The sequence below is a fragment of the Schistocerca gregaria genome, chromosome 2 (assembly GCF_023897955.1).
Source record: "Schistocerca gregaria isolate iqSchGreg1 chromosome 2, iqSchGreg1.2, whole genome shotgun sequence".
NCBI lineage: Eukaryota > Metazoa > Arthropoda > Insecta > Orthoptera > Acrididae > Schistocerca > Schistocerca gregaria.
The window spans coordinates 403,416,590-403,440,078 of record NC_064921.1 but is presented as its reverse complement, the minus strand read 5'-3'; the positions used below and the strand labels follow the sequence as shown (position 1 = coordinate 403,440,078).

The window sequence follows — 23,489 nt, the reverse complement described above, 5'->3', positions numbered from 1 at the left end:
TTAGTCCAACACAAGGAAGCAAACTGCAATCGAACCTTACCAATAAATGTTCAGTATAAGGACACATAAGAATGCCAGTAATAAATTCAGTACCTTATCTACAAGAAGGAAGTTAACGTATTTCCTTAAAGCATGTAAAAGTTTATTATTGGAAGCCACAAGGCGATGATTCTCTCTTGGTTCCACGGTACTATAAAATTGTATGCAACAGGCACCGATAACATCGCACTTTATCACGAAACACTGTATTAAATGCATATGTCTTACCATTCGACTAACACACCTTTCATAACATTCACCATGTTGAAATAATGTAATATATATATCCTCCACAGTTCACTGTTTAACACACGTCACACATCACCGGCTGGCTGCTTACAAACAATCCAAAGCTCTTCATAATACACACGTAAAGCATCCCAAGTCTCAATGCTCAGATCATGTGTAATGTATAATGTACTGCTAGGCAGAGACGGCCTAGTTTTATATTATCAATAAAATATCGTTGACTTTCGGATGTATATAACTGAAGGGGGGAACATTGCAAATTATTGTAAGTCCTCAGTGAAACTTCGGCATAATCAGATAGCTAACATAATACTCATTTTAAGATGTAATCCCTTAATTTGAAAAGTACTCAGATGCGCAACACAGATAAGCATTCGCTAAGCAATGAGCTTCGCACGAGACAGCGGCGCATACGGTAAAATGATGTAATGAAAAACGCAAAAATGCTAATTAACACTTTTGCAGTACGGTATCAATGGTCAAGAGAATTACGACAGATATAACAAGTCATGCGGAACACTCCGTTCGCCCGGTAACACACGGGTCTCTGGTGTACGCCGTAGTCCAATCCAATGTGGTTTTGGCTGCCCTTTGATCATAGGACTTTGATCATTTAACACCGAACACCAGTAGTACCATTCCAGTCGAGAGTGTGCCTGTTTTCTGGTATCAGAGATTTGATTTTTTTTTTCTTCGGGGAAGATCTGACTTTCTGCAATCATGACTACGTCACTCATGGTCCTGAAGCGCTCGCTGTCGTCGTCGGCAGCTATGTCCAGCGCAATAAAGCATGTAACTGTTGTGGGAGGTGGTTTAATGGGGTCAGGGATCGCACAAGTAAGTTAGTTCTAGTGTACCATTAGGACTGTTGTCAAACTACCTGTGTTGTTACAACTTCTTGTACCACTGTCGCTGCTTAGTGTTTGTTTCAAAAGCAAGTCGCCCGTTCAATACATACACATATGAATATACAGCTTCGAGCAATGAACCTGTGTTTATGTTTCACCAATCAAAAATTTCAAATTCGTGAGTGGCAAAGTAAAATAGTGCACATTAGTTGATATTTAACATCGTTCGAGTAACATTTTGTATCCCTTGTAGTGGGCTACTTCTTATTCACGCCCCCTTGCAGTCATTTCCACAGCCACTCCCATATCTCTGTCATGGAATCGAGTAATCATATCAATTAAGGTGAAAGGTTGCTAGATGTTATCCTTAAGACTTGGTTTTTAACACTCTCTCCAAGGCAGGTACAAAGGCCATCATTTACCCATCTATGTACAACTAAGCAACATTCTGTAGTAATTCAATTAAAAAGCGTACTAAGTAATTCTTATCATCTGATAAATTTCTGTGTTTTCTGTTCTATTTTGACCTTACTGCTCTCGGCAGGAGAGAGAAAAAAATGTGTGATAATACCCACTAAAATTGTTTGCAAGTTTCAGATCAATAACCTGACATTACAACACATTTGTTTTAAATATTATGTTAGTTGTATTTCATGGCTCCTACAGAGAGTGGCTTCTCGGGTGTGGAAAGCAGTCAAAGATTTACATTTAAATGCAATGCAGAGAAGTGATTTCACATTATAATTACCAGTATAAACCATCAGTACTGCATAATTAACCTTTCCACTAGGCTGCTAAGCAATGGCTCTTTAATGGTACACAATTAGATATTCTATTATTAACATAATTTAAAAATTGTATAAAATAAAGTAAAGATCTGTATGTTCTTGAAGCATCTTTCATCTCTCATTTCCTTCTATTCCACTGTATTCAAAGGAAATATTTTACAACACATATTTACAAGCAGAAATAATTTACAGAACAAATGTAGAAAAAGTCACTTATATAAGCAGCGAGAGGTTCACTGAAGGCAGTGTGGGACCCGATCAGTGAACTCGGCAAGAAAGCCATCTGTTCGTTAAACATGTGTAGTCCAGGAATGTGGAAAATACAATGTGCAATTGTGGACATGAATATAGACCCTGCAACTACTATAAGAAACAGCATGATGAACCAGAGGAAAGTAAAAAAAGAAATAATAAATATATATTGTAAAACCCTATAAGCCCTCAGATAGCCAGGATGTGTACTGGATGTCTGCTAATGCCATCAATAAAATTACATGATTAATTGCTGTGGTAATTAATAAGTCTTTCTCTGGAGGTGTATTTACAGATTTTCTGAAACTTGCAGACAATGCTTATTTATAAAAATGATAACCAGGACTTGGTGGCAAGCATCAGACAGATCTCAACTATTCCAATCTCCAACTAAAATCATTGAGTCTGCAATGAAAGATCAAATCTCAAATTACTTTAAAGTGATAAACTATTTACACATGCACAACACTGTTTCTGGAAAGGCAAATCTACAACAGCATGATTAGGAGCAGTTAGGAAAAGAATCTTCAGCACTGACTCTTAGTTTTACTGCATTCAACACAGTCATTCTAAACAAGCTCAGTCAGTAGGGAGTTGGAAGCACTGTTCTAGCAACCCTCATATCTTATTTAGTAAGTAGATTGTATCAGCCCAAGGAGCACTATCACATGACAGTATGTTTGAATACAGCATGCCAAAGGAATCTGAAATGAACCCCATTTGTTCCTAAGTTTTGTACATTATTTAAGCTCTCATGGACAGTTCTTGCAATCTGGAGATGACACAACTTTGTACTTAAGACATCAAGGCTCAAGAAGCAGCAGATGTTTCATTTGATGTGACAGAGGAAAGGTTTGCTATAAACAAAATGAAAATCAATGAAGTAAAAAAACAATGGCATGGAGCCTCAATGATAAAGGACAGATGAACTGTGTATGGGCTGTGAAACTTATGGGTTTCATGATGGACAGCAAACTCACTTGTCACGAACACACTGCACAGACGTGTGATAAACTCTCACAACTCATGTACGTCTTGAGTAAACAGAAACTCGATTACTGTATGGAGTCATGCTGCAAGAATGTACTGTTACTGAAAAGGAAGGAGGAAAGGAAAAGAAAAGAAAGGAAAACAAAAAAGAAGGATCGTAGTATCAAGCAGGAACCTGGACCATTGCAAACCCATCATCATATGTGTATGAGTGATGACTATTTCCAGTCAATAAGTCTTCAACTGTTTCATGTATGTGAAGGAATATTGTGAAACAGAACAGCAACACTAGTGATATCCACAATTATAACACAGAGACATACGCCAATCTGTCAACACTCTGATGTGGAAAAGTTTTCCAGCAGTGGCTATTGATGTGCTCATTCATCAAACTATGAAATACATCCCTTAGAATTGGTAAAATTTTGATGAAAGATGTTGCACAGTATATGCCTAAAATCACTGAACAGTTTTAATGAATTCTTTGATAGTGAATCAGCATGTTGGATTGCTTAAAAAATGCACTAAATTAATTACTGTTTACTGAATATGCACTTTCAAAACAAATTCCAACTTTATATATTATTAAGTATTATACTGTACTTATGGAAATTTATTATTTTATTTAAATGTCTGTGTAATCTTAACTTTTTCAAAATTACAAGGTCTGTTCAGTCATGACTGGCAAATTATGTAGCTATGACCACAGTAAAAATAATGCTGAAAAGTATGAATAAGTAAAAATAAACAGATATTTGTGACTGATGTAAGATTTCCTCACCTCTTTTGATATGACACACAAATGTTTTGTCATAATGTTGAAAGGTTGCTGCCCAGACTGGTCACGAAGTTACAATAGTTGAAGTCAATGATGATGCAATTAAGAAAGCACAGAAAGGTATTCAGACAAGCCTACAGAGAGTTGCTAAAAAGGCATACAAGGTAAATATAATTATTAATTTAGTGTAAAATATATGGTTTATTTATTTTGTTAAGGTACTATTAGGTGTAAGGTACTAGGTTGTTTCTTATGTAATCTGTAGGTAAGAGAAGTTTGCTTTATAATGTCACACAACAAATAAAATAACATCTGACTGCATTTAAATAACTTCAAAGTTGTTTTCTTCAGTGATAGTAGAAGCATAGCTATTCATATGAGCAACTGAACTGAATAATGTATCAAATCTGTTGGCCCTGTGGGAAGGTAGCAGTAAGCTACAGCAGAAGACACATGTTTAGTTTCCTGCTTAGCTGAATGCAATTACTTCTTGATTAGAATATTAACCACAGTCAGCATAAGTGAGACACTGAAACTTCTTTACTGCACATACATTTGTGTCTTGAGGTTCTGTAGGATAATTCTTGGTTAATTCTGTTCTGACACGAAAAATATTTTTACTTAAACAGCCACTGAAGACATATATAATGTTAAATGATATACATTAATATAGACCTCTTCCTTTAACAAGCTGTAAATTTTGTGCAGCCGCCATAGAAAATCATTTTAGGTTATTCATTGCTGCTAATATAAAGACCACAACTACAACAATAATGGCATGTATTTAATGACTATTTATATAACATTTGAAGATGAACCATTAAAATTATAATGTCTAAAGTTTAGACTGCCTTAGGCATATCACTTATTTTAAACTTTACAATTGTAAGTCATCTTAGTAAACACGAGATCCTGAGGAAGGTGGTGCAGTAGTTCCAAAACAGGACTTAATTCATATGGTGTGGAGGACTTAATTCAGATGGAGCTCAAATTTACAGTTAACCACTGTGATATAGATCCTCATACTTTCATGAAATCACAAGATTGTGATAATGTCATTCCCTAGTGTTCTCCAAATGGGCTATTGCACTAAACCTCATAAAACTGTATTTGAATCCTCGGGTAATATACAGTTTCCATTTTAATACTTATGATTTTTTGGGTATTGTTAAAAGCTGTAAATTTTCTGTTCATAAGCAGATTAATAAAGGGTATGTAGTCCAAATAATTGTTTCAAACTGTTTAAACCCAGGCCTAAGAAAGTAATAACAGTTTCAAACTAATGAAATAAAAAACATCATGTACTAAACACAGACACTACCATAATGTAAATAAAAGACTGTAAGTGAAATTTTGTTGCCCAAATATATACAGAGTTAAAATGAAGTGAGACACTGAGAAATTGTTTTGCATGCAATGCAGTCAGACAGTCTCTCATTGTATTGACCTGTGGAATTACTGATCAAAGTGATGCTTATGGAGTCAATATTAAGGTAAGTGCATTTATCCTTCAGTGGACTGTGATGGGAATGATGCTCATTGAAAATAAATTTCCATTATAGCAGGTCATATGCAACTGTTATCATTCAATGGTCATCAGGTAATTTGTGTAAATATTAAGGAAGCAAAAGCAGCAGTAGGCAAACAGTAACAACTTACTGCAAACACAAAAATAGCAGATTTTTAAAAAGTATCCTTATTTGCTGTTTTTTTTTTAAAAGTTAATTTATGTTGTTTTTAAGTACAAGCAGTGTAAATTTATATTACTGGTAGTTATTTGTTAATACTTCTTAACACAGGCACATGACTGCTTTAGTTCTCTCTCAATTTATTCCTTGACTAGTATCACACGTCAGGACCCATTTTCATGATAAGGTGTGTCTGGAGAACTGTGATTTAACTTTTCATGCACTAATTTTTGTAACTATAAACATAGGTTTCAAAACTGGTGTATGGAATTTACTGCTGGCACAAGAACATTATTGTTTCAGGTAGTGACATTTGTGTTTCGAGTACAGTACATTCCTCTTGTGCGTGTGTGCAAATGTGATTGGCATTATCGCTAAATGCATCTCCCGTGTCCAAAATGAATGGTCAAAGTCACTTTTCTAACCTGCAGAAGAGTTTTATTCAAATTGAATCCTGTTAGTATGTTGTGAGGAGCAAAGTCATCAAATGGCATGGCACAACCTAATGTGGCGAATCTCTATTTGTCCAGCTTTACCAGCAGTCATCTTTGAGATAAACCTGAGACTTCACTGGATATCCTCTTACCCTTATCATGCTGTGTGGCTATACTTAAGGAAGAGCCAGATAAACTGGTGCACCTGCCTAGTATCGTGTAGGTCCCTGGACTCAACTAATGTCTGAAGTAGTGTTGAAGGGAACTGGCACCATGGATCCTGCAGGGCTGTCCATAAGACTGAGGGGCTGAAGATCTCTTCTGAACAGCACGTTGCAAGGCATTCCAGATATGGTCAATAATGTTCATGTCTGGGGAGTTTGGTGGGCAACAGAAGTGTTTAAACCCAGAAGAGTATTACTGGAACCACTATGTAGCAGTTCTGGACATGTGGGTGTAGCATTGTCCTGCTGGGATTGCCCAAATCTGCCGAAATGCACAATGGATATGAATGGGTCACATGCTGACACTCGTTCGTGGCCCAGTATTGAAATCTGCAGCAATTTACTTCTGTCACTTTGAACCATTCTCTTCAGTCATTGTTCGTCCCGTTCTTGCAGAACCTTTTTCCAGTCAGAGCGATGTTGGAGAGCTGATGTTTTACAGGATTTGTGATATTCACAGTACACATGTGAAATGGTCGTACAGGAAAATCTCCGCTTCATCGCTACCTCAGAGATGCTGTGTCCCATCACTCATGCGTTGACTATAACACCACATTCATATTCACTTTAATCATGATAACCTGCCATTGTAGCAGCAGTAATCGATCTAACAACTGCGCCAGACACTTGTTGTGTTATACAGGCATTGCTGACCGCAGCACGATATTCTGCCTATTAGATTAGATTTAGATTAGATTAGATTAATACTTGTTCCATAGATCATGAATACGACACTTCGTAATGATGTGGAACGTGTCAGGTTAATAAAAGATGTCTGTACAAGAAATTACATTACACAAAATATTGCATGACACTAATGATTAAGTTTTTTTTTTTTTTTTTTTTTTTTTTTTTTTTTTTTTTTTTTTTTTTTTTTTACTTACTTTATATCTAAAAATTCAGCCAATGAGTAGAAGGAGTTGTCATCTAGAAATTCTTTTAATTTATTTTTAAATGTTAGTTGGCTATCTGTCAGGCTTTTGATGCTGTTTGGTAGGTGCCCAAAGACTTTTGTGGCAGCATAATTTACCCCTTTCTGTGCCAAAGTCAGATTTAACCCTGCATAGTGAAGATCATCCTTTCTCCTGGTGTTATAGGTATGCACACTGCTATTACTTTTGAATTGGGTTGGATTATTATCAACAAATTTCATAAGGGAATATATATACTGTGAGGTTACTGTGAGGATCCCTAGATCCTTAAATACATATCTCTGAGTTTGAATATGTATGCCTATACCAGTTTCCTTGGTGCTTCAGTGTAATTAAATTGCAGCTACTCATGAAGGTCCAGTGTGAGCTGTAATTATCATGTGGCAGTGATATTTGGTAGATATGCTAATGCATTAATGTGGAACTGATACACCCTGGAAAAAAATTAGTTTCAATTTTGGCCACCAGGTGCAAAACAGCATGACACACATGGTGTCATTTGACAAGTCATGACATTAGTGAACAGTAAGGCTATCAAGAAGAGAGACTGCACTGTTAGTGAGACTGTCTGATATGATTGACAGCAATTTGAGTTGTTCTTTGAGAGAGTATTGCCAAATGGAAGGTCTGAGGAGATGCCTGATGTCATGAGATGGTTTAAGGAAAATGATAATGACATTCAAAAACATGGGTGAGCTTTGTGTGTCTCCTGGAAGAGGAAGGTGTCTTAACCCAGTAGAAGTTACCGACAAGGTTGCTGTTGCAGTAACTGATCATGCAGTACATGTCCCAGGTAGTTTTAGTACTCTCACAATGTCACAGGAATTGTCCATTCGACGGTCAACAGTATGGAAAGTTCTGCAGTGTTTTATACTGGCATCTTACATAATCCAGATGGTGCAGCAACTAAAACATAATCTGCAGCAATGATATGAATTTGCTCTTCAGTTTCTGACATGGATTTACGTAGGTAACGTCTGGCCAAATTCTATGGGTTGATGAGCACATTTTATTTTATCCACAGGGTGCAATGAATACACAGAGCTGCCGAATTTGGGATACTGATAAACCATGTGTTGTGCACTAGGAACCATTGCATTTGTTGTATGTCACTGTGTGGTGTGGATTCACAAGCATCTTTATTTTCAGTCCATTCTTCTTTGAAGAGAAGACGCCCAGAGGGCCGGTCAGGTGTGCCATGATGTCTGCACATTATTGAGACCATCTTATACAGTATGTGACTACTGCTTTGAATTAGCACAGCTGTGTGGAAACCACTGTTTTCATGCAAGATGGGGCAGGACAACACCTAATGTTGCTTGTTGAGTGAAAGAACTACTTAATTTAACCTTCCACAAATGTGTTATCTCCAGAGGTTTTCCAAGTGCATGGCCTGCAAGATCGCCTGATGTGAACCCATGTGACTTTTTGCTCTGAGGATATTTAAAAGAACATGCTGACCTGGGACATGTTTGGTGTCTACCTAATTTGAAGGCCAGTATACAGGAAGATGTTCCCTGATTCCACCAAAACTGCTGTGAGTAATTGTTGATCATGTCATTTGATGATGCAGCATTTAGTCGATGTCTTCAGGGCTCATATTGAACAAACTGTGTAAGTGGCGGTTTATAATAAAATAAACATCACACCTTCCTCTCTTGTTTGACCTTTTCTGCCTACATCCCATTTCTAATCCATTATGTATGGAAACCTTTCTATATCTCTCTCTCTCTCTCTTGCGTTCAGTGCCTGACTTGGAGCTGGTGGCCAAAATTGGAAATAATTTTTTCTTCCAGTGAAAATCTGTTCCACACTAATGCATTAGAATATCTACCAAGTTTCCCTGTCATACTATAATTACAGCCCACAATGGACTTCTGTGAGTACTTGCACTACAGTTACAACTACCTGATACTAGTGGTGGTGATTGTAGCTCCTTGATAGTAAACTTTTGTTTCGAGAAATCGGATACTTTCATTTCCAGAAGGCCGGATTTGTAATGATAGACTGTGCGTCCCATGAAAAACTAGCCTTATGTGCCATATTTAAAGAGCAAAAATGCAGTTATCTGTCATACATAATAAAACAATAAACATCTCAGTTTGGCATTTGGCAAGTTTAAGGAAGTTATATCTGACTTACTGACTCATTATACATTACTGGAATGACACTTTAACTCGAACAGTGTGTGTTCTAAACTTACAACCGTATTCTGGAATCCACACTGAAGTGCACATCAGAGGACATTTCCCATTGTAGCACTTATTAGTGCTTCTTCCCTATTATAACTGGTCACATCTCCTGGCCATTGCAACCACCAACAAGACACTGTGCTGAGCACTGCATGTGCCATCGATAGTGACACTGTGGTTGTAGACTACTCTTTCATTCACAATCATATGATTACATAAGCATATCTATCTGCCTTCCTATATAGGCACAGCATGACCACCAGCTAGCAGGTGGGTCCCACTTTGAGCAGTTATGCTGGTCACATCCCATGACCCATCAGGGCCACATTGTATGCCTTGCCAGCCTGATGGCATCATTGTATCCTGGGTGGCTGCCAATCTTTGAGCACTGCCCTCCATCAGCCCCTTACACCCATTGACACTACTGCCATACTCTTGGCTTCACCACATTGGGCTGTGCCAGCCTGGCAGCACATTGGGCCGTGCCAGCCTGGCAGCTTTGTCATTGGTTGAGTGTTGCCTTCTATTGTCCCTAGATGCTTGTTGATATACACTATGTGATCAAAAGTATACGAACACCTGGCTGAAAATGACTTAAAAGTTTGTGGTGCTCTCCATCAGTAACGCTGGAATTCAATATGGTGTTGGCCCAGCCTTCATGGTAGCTTCCACTCTCACAGGTATACGTTCAATCAGGTGCTGGAAGGTTTCTTGGGGAATGGCAGCCGATTCTTTATGGAGTGCTGCACTAAGGACAGGTATCAATGTCAGCTGGTGAGGCCTGGCACATCCCAAAGGTGTTCCATAGGATTCAGGCCATGACTGTGCAGGCCAGTCTATTACAGGGATGCTATTTGTCATGTAACCACTCCACCACAGGCCATCCATTATGAACAGGTGCTTGATTGTGTTGAAAGATTCAATAGCCATCCCCGAATTGCTCTTCAACAGTGGGAAGCAAATGCTTAAAACATAGAATGTAGGCCTGTGCTGTGATAGTGCCACACAAAATAACAAGGGGTGCAAGCCTCCTCTATGAAATCACAACCACACAATAACATGACCGCCTCCGAATTTTACTGTTGGCACTACACGCGCTGGCAGATGACATTCACCGGGCATTTGCCATACCCACACCTTGCCATCGGATCACCACATTGTGTACTGTGATTCATTACTCCACACAACGTTTTTCCATTGTTCAATTGTCCAATGTTTACGCTCCTTACATCAAGTGAGGCGCCATTTCGCACTTACTGGCATGATGCGTGGCTTAAGAGCAGCAGCTCGGCCATGAAATCCAAATTTTCTCACCTCCCGTGGAACTGTCATAGTACTTGCAGCGGATCCTGGTGCAGTTTGGAATTCCTGTGCGATGGTCTGGATAGATATCTGTCTATTACACATTATGACCCTCTTCAACTGTCGGCAGTCTGTGTCAGTCAACAGGCAAGGTTGGCCTGTACACTTTTGCGCTGTAAGTGTCCCTTCACATTTCCACTTCACTATCGCATCGGAAACAGTGGACCTAGGGATGTTTAGGAGTGTGGAAATCTCGCTTATGGACATATGACATAAGTGACACCCAATCACCTGACCTCGTTCAAAGTCCGTGAGTTCCGCGGAGCACCCCATTCTGCTCTCTCACAATGTCTAATACCTACTGAGGTCGCTGATATGGAGTACCTGGCAGTAAGTGGCAGCACAATGCACCTAATATGAAAAACATGTTTTTGGGGTTGTCCGGATACTTTTGATCACATAGTGTAGGTCCATCGACTTCAGTGACACGCACATTGGGCACAGGCCAAGCTCTTTGTCGCAGCATCTCACAGGGCACCAGCCACATCTTTGCCACAGCACTATGCTGTGTTTCTGCAAGGCTCTCACCAACGCCATTAGGACGGGCCAGTCAGCACCCAGCCTGCCAGATCCAGAGGAGCATTTTCTCTTATGTTACCAAATGCCATATTTTATTTTGCATTAAACTTTTGCAAATGTATCTGGGAATTGCTTTTTATTTTGTGTGCCTTGACACTGCACAAGGACACACAAGTTAGCAAGAAGGCTATTCTGTCAGCATTCCCAGTATCTTTGTGTAGTCATCGCTGCCAGACTCAGCTACCATTGTCCTCTCTGCCTGGTGCCTTTCCACTCTTGGTGAACCTGTTGGCACTTCCTGCCTATGTCCCACTGGTCCATTAGAGTCTAGCCAAGCCTGACAACACCTCTCATTAATATCCCATCAGCTCCTTGGAGTCTGCCCAAGCCCTTCAGTGTTGTCACGTCTCTGACACCTGCCATTGGCTGAGCTTCTTTCCATCAGCTGCTGATGTCCTATTGACATCTCGCCAGCCCTTCTGCTTCTGGTCAAGCCTGTTAGCAGCCTGGCCAATGTCCCACCAGACTGTTGGCATCCAGCCAGGCCAACACTGTCTTGATGTACGTTTTGCTTCTTGGCAAATGCCCTGCGGCACTTGAGCACATCTGGAGGCCGTCAATCGTTGAACCCATGCCTCCCATGCTCCCCTCAGCCACAAACAATCCTTTCAATGCCACATTGGCACTCAGTGCTTTCACGTCTTGGACGGCTGTTGTTGGTTAGCTCCTGCCTTCCATTGGCCATTGACACCCTTCCAATGCTGCCCTGCTGTTTCCTGCTGCTGTGGGACATCCGTTGATACTCCTTGTGCTCTTCATTGCATTCTTGTTCTCTGTGGTGCTTCTGTGCACTGAACCCACTGTCCACGCTACCGGCCACATTGCATGTTTTTCGGCCCACATCTTCTCTTCTGGATGTCTGGGTGACTGTGCTGTCTTCCTTGTGATGATGTATATCCTAATGTTTCCCTTTTGCCATGGTCTACTGTGATGTCTGAAGTCCTTATTTACTTTTCTGGGCTGTTTTTTTTTTTTTTTTCGTTATGTAACAGTTTATTAGAAGATCAATGAAGAAAAATAGATGTAGGCAACTTGCCACTAAGAGTGATGTGGTGTGATGCACATTCCAATACATGCCTCCTCCTGTATTGGGAACAGATGGCTGACCTACTGAATAAGACTAGACCCATAGAACAGGTGGAAGAAACTTCTCTTTCCTTTATTTAAGACACATTTTTATTTCCAGGCAGGGTGTAAACTTTGAAGGTGGACATTTACTTTGAGTGCCAGCAAGAATGTCAGCTGCCAGTTTGTTATTTTTCATTCCATATTTCCTGAGGATTTTTTTATTTAGACGATGATCATTTTGCTATATCAGAAAACATTTTTGATAAAATGCTCAGATAATGATTATTATTTTTGTACAGCATCCAGTGAATATTTTATTATTCCTTCTGACCAACTAGGTAATGACCCATGCTTTATTATCTTGTGATGGACTGTCACTTTGACCATTTGCTGCCTGTTGTTTTGTCCTTCCTTCTGTTATTTTGAATGAAGAAGAACAGTACGTCAAGATATCTGAATATAAATTTGTGTTATGAAGAAATACACTTTGTGTTCTTGCTACACAACTTGAAAGTTTCAGTTCTAAACAAGAATTCTCACCATGGCTCTGAGGAATACTAAGAATTTCATTTCATACTATTATGTCTTGATTAGGTTCTTTACTGCTGTAAAGATGAGAAAATTATGAATCACCCTTTGTTGGAACATGGCATTTACATGTAAATTTAGTTAAAGTATTGCCGATCAAGGTGTCACCTTTGGAGAGTGCAAGGAAAGGCTGTGAGGGGAGAATAGAGGCAAAAAAAGTAGTGCCTCTCGTGACGTCTTTCCCACCACTTTGTGCCTCCCCTCCAGCCCTCCCTTCATCTGTTCGTGTTTTTCTATGCATGCTCTGTATTCTGGATGGCTGTTGGGTCTTGGGCAGCTGTGTGTCGGTCAAGCTAGCTCTTGCTTCCCTTCAGCCTCAGATGTCCTTCCAGAATATCATGTTTTCTCATGTATATTTGATGCCATAGTTTTTCCTCCACCCTTCGGGTTTATCCTTTTCTCTTCTTACCTCTTTAAACTTTGGCCGACTTGACTTCACCATCTCCTCCTCGTGAAGAAGAAGGGTATAGTACTTGGCCATATCTCCATGCCAGTACACAGTACAACTGCCAACACAACACCTGCAACCGGTGGGTTGTCTAGTTGTTCTCTTCTGAAGGCACCAGCTCTCTACTAAGCTGCACTTGCACCATCAATAGCGGTGCTACAATTGCAAACCATTTCTTTGTCCACAACCAAATGATTACATCTGTCCATCGCTCAGTAGCTAGCATGCAGATAGTTCCCACTCTGGGTAATTATGCCAGCTACATCCTGCAATCTATCAGTCATAATGGTATATTTTACGACTAATTGGCCCATTGGCATCAGCGCAATCCAGCAGCCGCTGTTGATTGAGCACTGCTCCCATTGGCAACTTGCTTCTGTCTTCTGATGTCTGCCAGTTTAGTTTTTTCACCATCTCCATTTCGGTCCCCAAGAAAAACAAACTTCAAAAATTTATGCTGCCTTTCTTTGTACACATTCAATATTCCCTCTTAGTTGTATTTTGTGTGGATCCCACACACATCAACTGTATTTTAAGATTGGTCCCACAAATGCCTTGAAAGAAATTTCCTTTGTTAATTATTTGCGTTTTCCTATTATAGGGGTACCATCCTTGATTGCTAATCGAAACATCCTCGGTCCTGGATTCAAAACCTTCTATATCCATTTGAATCTACGTAGGGTATTTATCTCTTAGTCTCCCTTTACAATTTTTGCCTCCACTCTTACCTCCAATACAAAGTTGAAGATTCCTTGATGTCTCAGAAGTAGCCTAACAACCAATATCTTCTTTTAGTGATGCTGTGCCTCAAATTTCTTTTTTCCCTTATTCTATTTAATATCTCCTCATTAGTTACACAATCAACCCATTTCCTAATTTTCAGCATTCTTCTGTAGCACCACATTTCAAAATCTTCTAATCCCTTCTTATCTCAGCTGGTTATATTCCACATTTCACTTCTGTACAAGGCTACACTTAAGATAAATACTTCCAGAAAAAAATCCTAACAAATTGATATTAGATGTTAACAAGTTCCTCTCTTTCAGGAATGCTTTTCTTGCTATTGCCATTGTGCACTTTAAATTCTCTCCGCTCAGTTATTTTGCTGCACAAATAGCAAAACTTCATTTACTACTTTTAGCATCATGTTTACTAATCCAATTCCTCCAGTATCAACTGATTTTATTTGACTGCATTTCAGTACTCTTGTTTTACTTTGTTTGAAGGTCACCTTATAATCCCCATTCCATCCAAATGCTCTTCCAAGCCCTGTGCTGACTCTGAAAGGATTGCAATGTCATCAGCAAACCTCAAAGTTTTTATTTCTTCTTCCTGAAGTTTAATTCCTTCTCCAAATGTTTCCTTTACTGCTTGCTCAACCATTCAATACCATCGGGGACTGACTACAGCCCTATCTCATTCCATTATCAATCACTGCTTCCCTTTCATGCCATTTGACTCGCATAAATTCCATGCGCCATATAAATTGTAAACAACCTTTTGATCCCTGTATTTCACCGCTACTACCTTTATAATTTCAAGGAATGTATTTCGGTCAACATTGTCAAAAGCTTTTTCTAAATTTACAAATGCTATAAATGTAGGGTTGCCGTTCCTTAACCCTTCTAAGAGAAGTTGTAGGACCAATATCCCCACACATATTCCTACATTTCTCCAGAACCCAAACTGATCTTTGCTGAGGTCAGATTCTACCAGTTTTTCCCGTCATCTGTAATTCATGTCAGTATTTTGCAAACATGACTCATTAAACTTCACTAGCTCCCACTATATCTTCAATTTTTCTAGTCTACCTCCCTGATTAAGGGACTTAACAATCCACTCTCTAACCCATAGAATGCCAAACACGGTTTCTTGCAATATTAAAAATTATGAGGTGCCACAACATTACAAAAATGTGAAAAAGACCACACATCGATAAAATTGCATGGTATAAAACATTTATTAGTTGTTAGTCTAGGCAAGATAAAGAACTTGAAGTTAAATAACATAAAACTGCTAATTTTCATTTAATTTTTTAAGTCTGAGGAAACTCTTTAAGCTGAAAATTTTGGTTTTAGGATAACCCATCAGAAGCTGAGAAATTCATCAGCACGACCCTTGGTAGGATAAAGACATCAGTGGATCTTCAAGGTGCTGTGAAAAACACAGATCTTGTTGTAGAAGCTATTGTGGAAAATTTAGGGGCAAAACATAAACTTTTTTCAAGTATTGACAGTGTAAGTATTTTGTCACTAAATTAGCAAATTCCACTATTAAAAAAGACTTATTAATGTTATGCCTCAAGGCAAAGATAAATGCTCTCTCTCCATTGTTTGTTTTTTCTGTGACGCTATGTTCCCTAATAACTGGTTTAAATTGCAGGTAGCCCCACAGCATACAATATTTGCATCTAATACGTCATCACTGCCTATAGGAGACATTGCCTCTGTCACAAAAAGGAAAGACAGATTTGGAGGTCTCCACTTCTTTAATCCAGTACCAGTAATGAAGCTTCTAGAGGTAATTATTATTATAAAAATAAAGATGTGAGTGAATACAGAGAGAGTGTGTATGTGGAGGGGGAGGGAAAGGGGGGGGGGGGGGGGAGCTGCCTCAGTAGCAGGGAATGAGCAGAGCAGAGGCTCATTGTTGAAGAAAACAACAGCTGCAGGTATTTGATGAAAAAGAACAAAGGGACTTTCCCACCATGTGTTGGGGTGTAGTTTACATGCCACAAAGGGAAATGTTTTCTGTGGGCATGTAATTTCTTTTGTAATGGCATCAGAATTTTATTTATATTAGAAAGATGTGGTAGCTCAGTAGATTGGAGCCAAACTACAATTGCAAAGGTTTAGGATTCAGTATATTGTCAGTCATAGATGTTTGTTACTTATCGACTCTTTCACCTCAGGAAATGTATCAAAAACTTCTGACAGAAAGAGAGGGCACTCAGATCCATGCTTCCTGTCCAGACAGATGAACCATGACCAAACTTGCAGTTCTCTCCGTTGTGTGACAGCAATAGCCCAGACACACAAGAGACTCTGTTTATGTGCCTCCATTACCAACAACAGTGAAAGAACTGAGACATTGCATACCAGCAGCAGTGGAAGCTGTAGCTCAGAGATGCTCACTGCAGCGTGGGAACAATTTGAATACCGCACTGACATATGCTGTTCATCTCAAGGGGGGCATATTGAAAACTCTTATAACAGAGAGAGTAAATTTTGCACGTAACAAGTTTATAATAAAATGTTACACAGAAAGTATTCAGTTAAGCAAATCAGAGGTCAATGGCAAGAAGGAAATTCAGACAGAGGTGAAAATATAAATACTTGGTAGACAGAAAACAAAATTAATAGAAACTAGTTTATGGCTCCCCCATTACACTTTTGATGGTTATTTCTACTTATTTGGAGTCTGCCATTCATTCCCTCATTATCACACTGCCCAGTCACATTAATGTGACCACCTTTTGCAGTGCGAACCACTGGCAAATGGGCAGCAAGATAGTCTATGAGGTTCAGGAAGGTAGCGACTGGATGTGGAACTATGTCAACTCTACTGCCGTGGCCAACTGCACTAGATTTCTCAGTTGAGGATCCATGCACAAGCAGCCTGATTGAGGTGTATTGGGTTTAAATCTGGGGAGCTTCATATTTTTGCAGCGGCAAAGATTGATCCAGAAAATTTCGGACGTGCAGCCGCATAAATTCGACTTCTTCTAATATTTCAGCTAAATGCCATCCTTCCATCTTCAGAGTGAGCCGAGGTGACTGAGTCATCTCAGCTCACTCTGAGGATGGCTGGATGGTATCCAGCCGAAATATTAGAAGAAGAAGTCAAATTTATGCAGCTGCGCCCAAAATTTTATGAAAAATCTGGGGAGTTTGGTGGCCAGGGGTGTAATGTAAACTCAACCTGGTGTCGGATGTAAAATTAAACACCTTTCAGTGGTCAATTTCCAACCTTATTTTATTGGACAACCAGTTTCAGGCTTTACTACGCCATCTTCAGGCCCCTCACCGACGTTTAGGAATAATCTACTTCGCTTGTGATCAAAACAGGGGTCAGCAATACTGGCACACTGTAACAAATATCTACTAATACCAATATTTCTGGCTCCTATTTTGATCACAAGCGAGGTAGGTTATCCCTACGTGTTGGCCAAGAACCTGAAGATGGCATAGTAAAATGCTGAAACTGGTTGCCCAATAAAGTAAGCTTGAAAATTGACGACTGAAAGTATTTAATTTGACATCCACTACCGAACATCTGAATCCCACAACCATCGCTAAAAAGATGGACATACAGAGACAACCTGGTGTTTGTCGAACCACGTGCATACTTTGTGGGCTGTGTGACACTATGCATTGTCCTGATGGCAGAAGAAATCATGCTGAGGAAAAACTCACTGCATATAGGAATGAACATGGTCCCCAAACAGAGATGCATACTTGTGTTCATGTGCTGTGCCTTCCAAAATTAAGAGATCACTCAAGGAATGCCATGACAACATTCCCCAGACATAACGCTCCCTGCTCTGATCTGGACACGTAAACGATAGGCGCAGAATATTGTCATCTGTCCAGTACAGCGTAAAATGTGATTCATCTGAAAAGGTCCCCTGTCACCACTCAGTGGTTGTCCAGTTGCATATCAGCATGCAAATTCCAGCCTCTGTTGCTGATGAACAATTATTAGCAGGGGTCATGAACCAGACACTTGCTGTGGAAGCCCATATGCAAAGTGTTAGCTGAACAGTCACTGTTAACAGCTCCTTGATTCATCTGGATGATAAGTTTGCTTAACAGATGCACACCTGTTTGCCCGTACACATCTCCGCAGTCATTGTTCACCCTTGTCTTCCATGGCCCGTTGTGCACCATATTTGCTTCGTTGCCGGTTTTGGATAGAGCCATTTATCCATGCACAGTATACTTAAACCATGGCAGTACGCAAAGCCCTTTGAACGTCAGACAGATATCCATGTTTCTGCATTATGACAACAACTGCACTGTTTTTACACATCCCCCCCCAACATGTGTTACGTACCCTCCACTGCTAGGCTGCCAGGCTGTGAGTAGCAATTGCACATACACACTGAACATAGGAGAAGCATCTTTAATGTAAGTGGACCACGTAGTTGATTTAATTAAGTAGTTCCTAATGTTGCTAATTTCCTTTTGGTCACATTTGTATTAAATGTTGGGATTAGACTTTAATTTTAGAGACTTGACAGATGCTACCTAACAGGCGAAGCTCTGAACAGAATGTACAGATATTCTGCTGATTTTTTATGTGTCACTTCATATCCTCTGGCACCCACTCACTTCTGCTTCTGTTACTGTTTGATGGCTGACTGTTAAACATATTCTCCATGTGTGTCTACGGTGTTGATAATATGTTTATCATGTTGATGATGAATTAATGTATTTACTTGTCTCTTAGAAGATAAACAGCGATTTTGTTTTTTGCCAATTGTGTTTTAACTCTGTCGGGTAAAATTTACACACACACACACACACACACACACACACACACACACACACACACACACACACATATATATATATATATATATATATATATATATATACTCCTTGCTATGTACTTGTTTCTTAAAGATTTTCTCATAATGCTTGTTTTGAATCTTCATTCTTTTTTGACCGTGAAGGTTGTTCGTATACCAGAAACGTCTGATGATACTTATAACAAAATGATGGAATGGGGTAAAGCTCTTGGCAAAACAACTGTGACCTGTAAGGATACACCAGGATTCATTGTCAACAGGCTGTTAGTGCCTTACATTGCAGAATCGATCCGTATGCTGGAGAGAGGTAAGTAAATACATAGTTTGAAAGAATTCTGATATTTGTACTGCAGTATTGTTTAAATATAAGTCTGCCTGTCTTTAACTATTTTTAATTAATTTTGTAATTTTGACAAAAAATATTTGCACTGGTTTTTACACTTGATGTGTATAAAACCACATTTAATGTAATATGTATTCTTTACGACTGTAACACCATTCATATTCATCAAATTATTTAAGCCAAAAATTTGGTTCACACATCACAATTTAGAGTTTACGAAGCTATGCACAGCATTTTTTTTAATAGAAAATTCAACTCTATTAGTAAAAATTTGTGAAATGTGTCAATATGAAAATTTCAAATATTTATGTTTACATTTAAGATAGGTCGGTGTATATTGAGTATTCTCCTTATAAAACATTATGAAGTAATATTCTTTCCCATGAAAGATGAAAATACTTATTTACAGTGAGTCGTAGATGCACTTTACACTTGGACAAACCAGTTTTTGTAATGAACTTGATGCACACTTCCTTCTCCACCATATTTTCAGTTTTCAAAACCCTCGTCCATAATTGGAGCTACATGTACAATCATTTTTGCTGAAGAAGTTCTTGGTAGCATTCCGGAACTTGGTCTTCCACTCTTCTTTTTAAAAGCTGATTTCCTCGACTTCCCCACATGCAATAGACATACAACAATATTAGCTTTAGGCTGCATGAATGGAATATTTGTAGTTTCCCCACATTAGATCATATGGCATTAATGGAGTAGCCATCCACTGACAGTGGTTACAGGCACACAGTAGACAATGGGTATGTACTCTCCTGGGGGGGCTCACCACTCTGTGGCAAGTTCGCACTTGGCTACCACAGGGCTCAGCCTTTACAGCACCCCTTTCCTTCTGTGCTGCATGTCTATCCTCCTGATATTCTTTCTCCCCTCCCTCGGGGAACATGTCTTGGATTGTTTCGGTAATGTGTTCCGAAGTTTCAATAGCTCAGCATCTAAACTGTCCCTTCCCTGTTTCTTCTTCTTTCTTCATTCTCCATGTCTTCCCTTCTTCCACTTTGGTGTTTCAGGTTTCTTTTTGTTTCTTCTTACTCCCTGTGTGCTCCTAAAGGTCAGCACATGTGTTTGACGCATAATAGATGACTGGTAATGCATAATTCCCAGCATCGGATTGACAGGTAGGGTTTGCACGTACTCCCTGACACAGACCAGATCCAGGGAGGGGTGATTGCCTGAGCTGTTATCTTCCCTTTTGCCAACTGGTCCTTGTGTCAGGTGTAAAGGAGGTGTAATCTAAGGTGTGAACAGTCACTTAAGGTGGGTCCCAGTTGGAAGGAGCACACCATCAGAGATGCTGGTTATCAGGGGGGATTTTTTTTGCAATAAGCTAATCACCATCTCAGTCTATGTCTGCTAGATGTAAATGGAATGAGGCTAAGGATTCAAAAACTCTCCCATCTGCAATTCGGTTCCTCTTGCTCCCTTGTACTGAAGGAGGTCACCCTTGTACCGAAGGAGGTCAGCCCTTTGCTACAGTTAAACAGCCAGATATGTTTCTTTCAGTTGAGATGCTCACGAGGGCAATTGTCCACGTCCTTCCCCCTACTGTATCAGTTGTAATGTCGACCATGCCACCTCATCCCATGAGTGTCCTGTAATCTCGATGAGTGGGCCATCCAGGAGATCGGGATGAAGGCAATGTCTGGCATTTATAGTATCATTCTTGCTATGCCTTGCTTCATGAAGGACATGGCCAAGCAGACTTGTGACCTCCAATTCAGTATTGAAGATGTGAAGTTGCCTAACATTATGCCATCATCCCCATCTCCTCCTACAGCTGCAGAACAAGCCACCAAATTCTTCGTCCCTGGTGGAAAAATCAACTGCTACACAACCAGCAGACCGGAAAGGACAAAAGGGGTACTCCCACAAGACTTTCTCCATTCCTCCAGCCAACAATGTTGTGGTTGGCAGGAGAGCAAACACCGTGTTACTAGAGGAAGCCGAAAGGCACGCGTTTTAGCTCACGCAGGCTGGCGTGAGGTCTGGAACAGGACAAGGAAATTAGAATTTAGAAAAACGGACGTAGCTGGTGGAATACTTAACTTTAATCCATTAATGGTGAATGTCGCTCATAATGGCGCCTTGTTAGGTAGTAGCAAATAACGTAGCTGAAGTCTATGCTAACTATCGTCTTGGCAAATGAGAGCATATTTTGTCAGTGAAGCATCGCTAGCAAAGTCGGCTGTACAACTGGGGCGAGTGCTAGGAAGTCTCTCTAGACCTGCCGTGTGGCGGCGCTCGGTCTGCAATTACTGATAGTGGCGACACGCAGATCCGACATATACTACCGAGCCGCGGCCGATTTAAAGGCTACCACCTAGCAAGTGTGGTGTCTGGCGGTGACACCACAAACAAACATCTGAGCCTTCATCTGCCAACCATAAAAGCTCCAAGAAATCAAATGAAGGCAAATGGTCTTCTCCTTCTCCGAATTGGAGATCCTCTTCAACAGTGTCGCCGCGTTATAACCTCATCTGGCCAACCACCAGTTCACCAGTGCATTCGTTTACTAGTTCTTTTAGCAGTTTCACTTCCTCTCCCATCGTGTGGGGGCAACCCCCTTTGGCTCTCAGGAACCAAGGTCCATTTGCAGATCTCCAGCCTGACCATAGAAGGTGATGTCATTGTGGACCCTATTGCTATCTTACTATTTTCAGAGATTTCGATCTCCGCCCAGTATCACCCTGCCTCCCTCACTAGGAAACGATTGGTGGTGGTGTGGGTGACATCCTTCTCCTCTCAGAATTGCGAATGCTACAATACTGTCTATACTGTAAGGGAGCTAGACCATTCTCTCACCTCTTCCTGATCTTCTGCCCTACAACTGGACCTTCCTCTTGCGGGCAAGCACTTTCTCCTTCATACGTACAATCACATTTGGACAGATGGCACATGTCTCAGATGCTGGTGTGAAACCACTGTCATACCCATACCTAAGTCCAGTAAGGACAAACACCTTCCTTCTAGCTATCACCCCATTTGTCTCACCAGCTGTGTTTGAAAGGTGATGGAAAATGTGATTCATAGCCGACTGGTACGGTGGCTTGAGTCTCAGCAATCCACTAGTCTCTGTGCAATGTGGATTTCTAGCACGCTGTTCTGCAGTAGACCATGTCATCATTTTGTCAACCCAGGTCATGAATGGTTTTCTGAGGAAATAACAGACTCTGGCCATGTTTTATAATTTGGAGGAAGCCTACAACACTTGCTGGAGGACAGGTATCCTCCTCATTCTATACACGGGGGCTTCCGAGGCCAGCTGACCTATTTCCATCAGGAATTTTTAAAAGACGTAGTTTTCAAGGTACATGTGGGTTTGGCCTTGTCGGATATATTTTACCAGGAGAACGGGGTGCCCCAAGACTGTCCTGAGCATTGTCTTCAATGCTGTAACCATTAACACTATTATGGGCTGTCTCCTACGAGGCAGTTTCCAGTCCCCTTTTCATCGCCGAATTCGCCTTATATTGCAATTTTCCATTGACTTGTCTCCTTGAATAGTGTCTCCAGCAATGCCTTGATTGCCTTCACCCATGGAACACTGGCAAAGGCTTTCACCTTTCCTCTTACAAAACCATTTGTTTGAATTTCTAGTGGAACATTGGGTTTCTTCCACAGTCTTTACATCTTCCATTTGCTAAAACTATGAAATTCCTTGATAGGAAACTTTATTGGTCATCCTGCATTTCTTACCTGGCCGCCTGCTGTACCTGGTCCCTCAATGTCCTACGTGTCCTCAGCAGTACTTCCTGAGGAGTGGATTGGACCAGCCTCTTCTGTTTGTACCAATCCCTTGTCGATTTTCATTCCTTCTGGTGATCTCCATGTTGGCAGATGGTATCACTTCGACACTCCACTGGTGTTCTCTTCCCGAGAACAAGCTCCGAGGAATTAAACTTCTCTCAGTGGCTTGGCTAACCTACACTCATTGCAAGGAGATCAGTTTAGCTAGGTTGCTTATTGGGCACTGTCTTTTTATCCATTGCCATTTGTTAAGTGGTGATCCCCACCAGTTTGTGTTAATTGTCATCAGCCTTTGACAGTGTGCCATTTCCTACCTGAAACTCCTTTTTTTAACCACTTACATTCCGATGTATGTTTGCTCTCTGAGTTATCGGCCGATTTGGCAAATGACACGT

The 23,489-nt window shown here is 40.3% G+C and overlaps 1 protein-coding gene across 1 annotated transcript in view; it reads left to right on the top strand.

Annotated features, from left to right (window-relative positions):
- Positions 1-315: 315 nt before the first annotated feature.
- LOC126322690 (hydroxyacyl-coenzyme A dehydrogenase, mitochondrial-like) overlaps positions 316-23,489 on the top strand; it is a 41,239-nt gene continuing 18,065 nt past the window's right edge. The window contains exons 1-5 of the mRNA XM_049994530.1: positions 316-1,125; positions 3,992-4,108; positions 15,538-15,696; positions 15,842-15,979; positions 19,137-19,299. Of these exons, the coding sequence (XP_049850487.1) occupies positions 1,009-1,125; positions 3,992-4,108; positions 15,538-15,696; positions 15,842-15,979; positions 19,137-19,299 (694 nt within the window). The 5' untranslated portion in view covers positions 316-1,008. The remainder of the gene's footprint in view (positions 1,126-3,991; positions 4,109-15,537; positions 15,697-15,841; positions 15,980-19,136; positions 19,300-23,489) is intronic.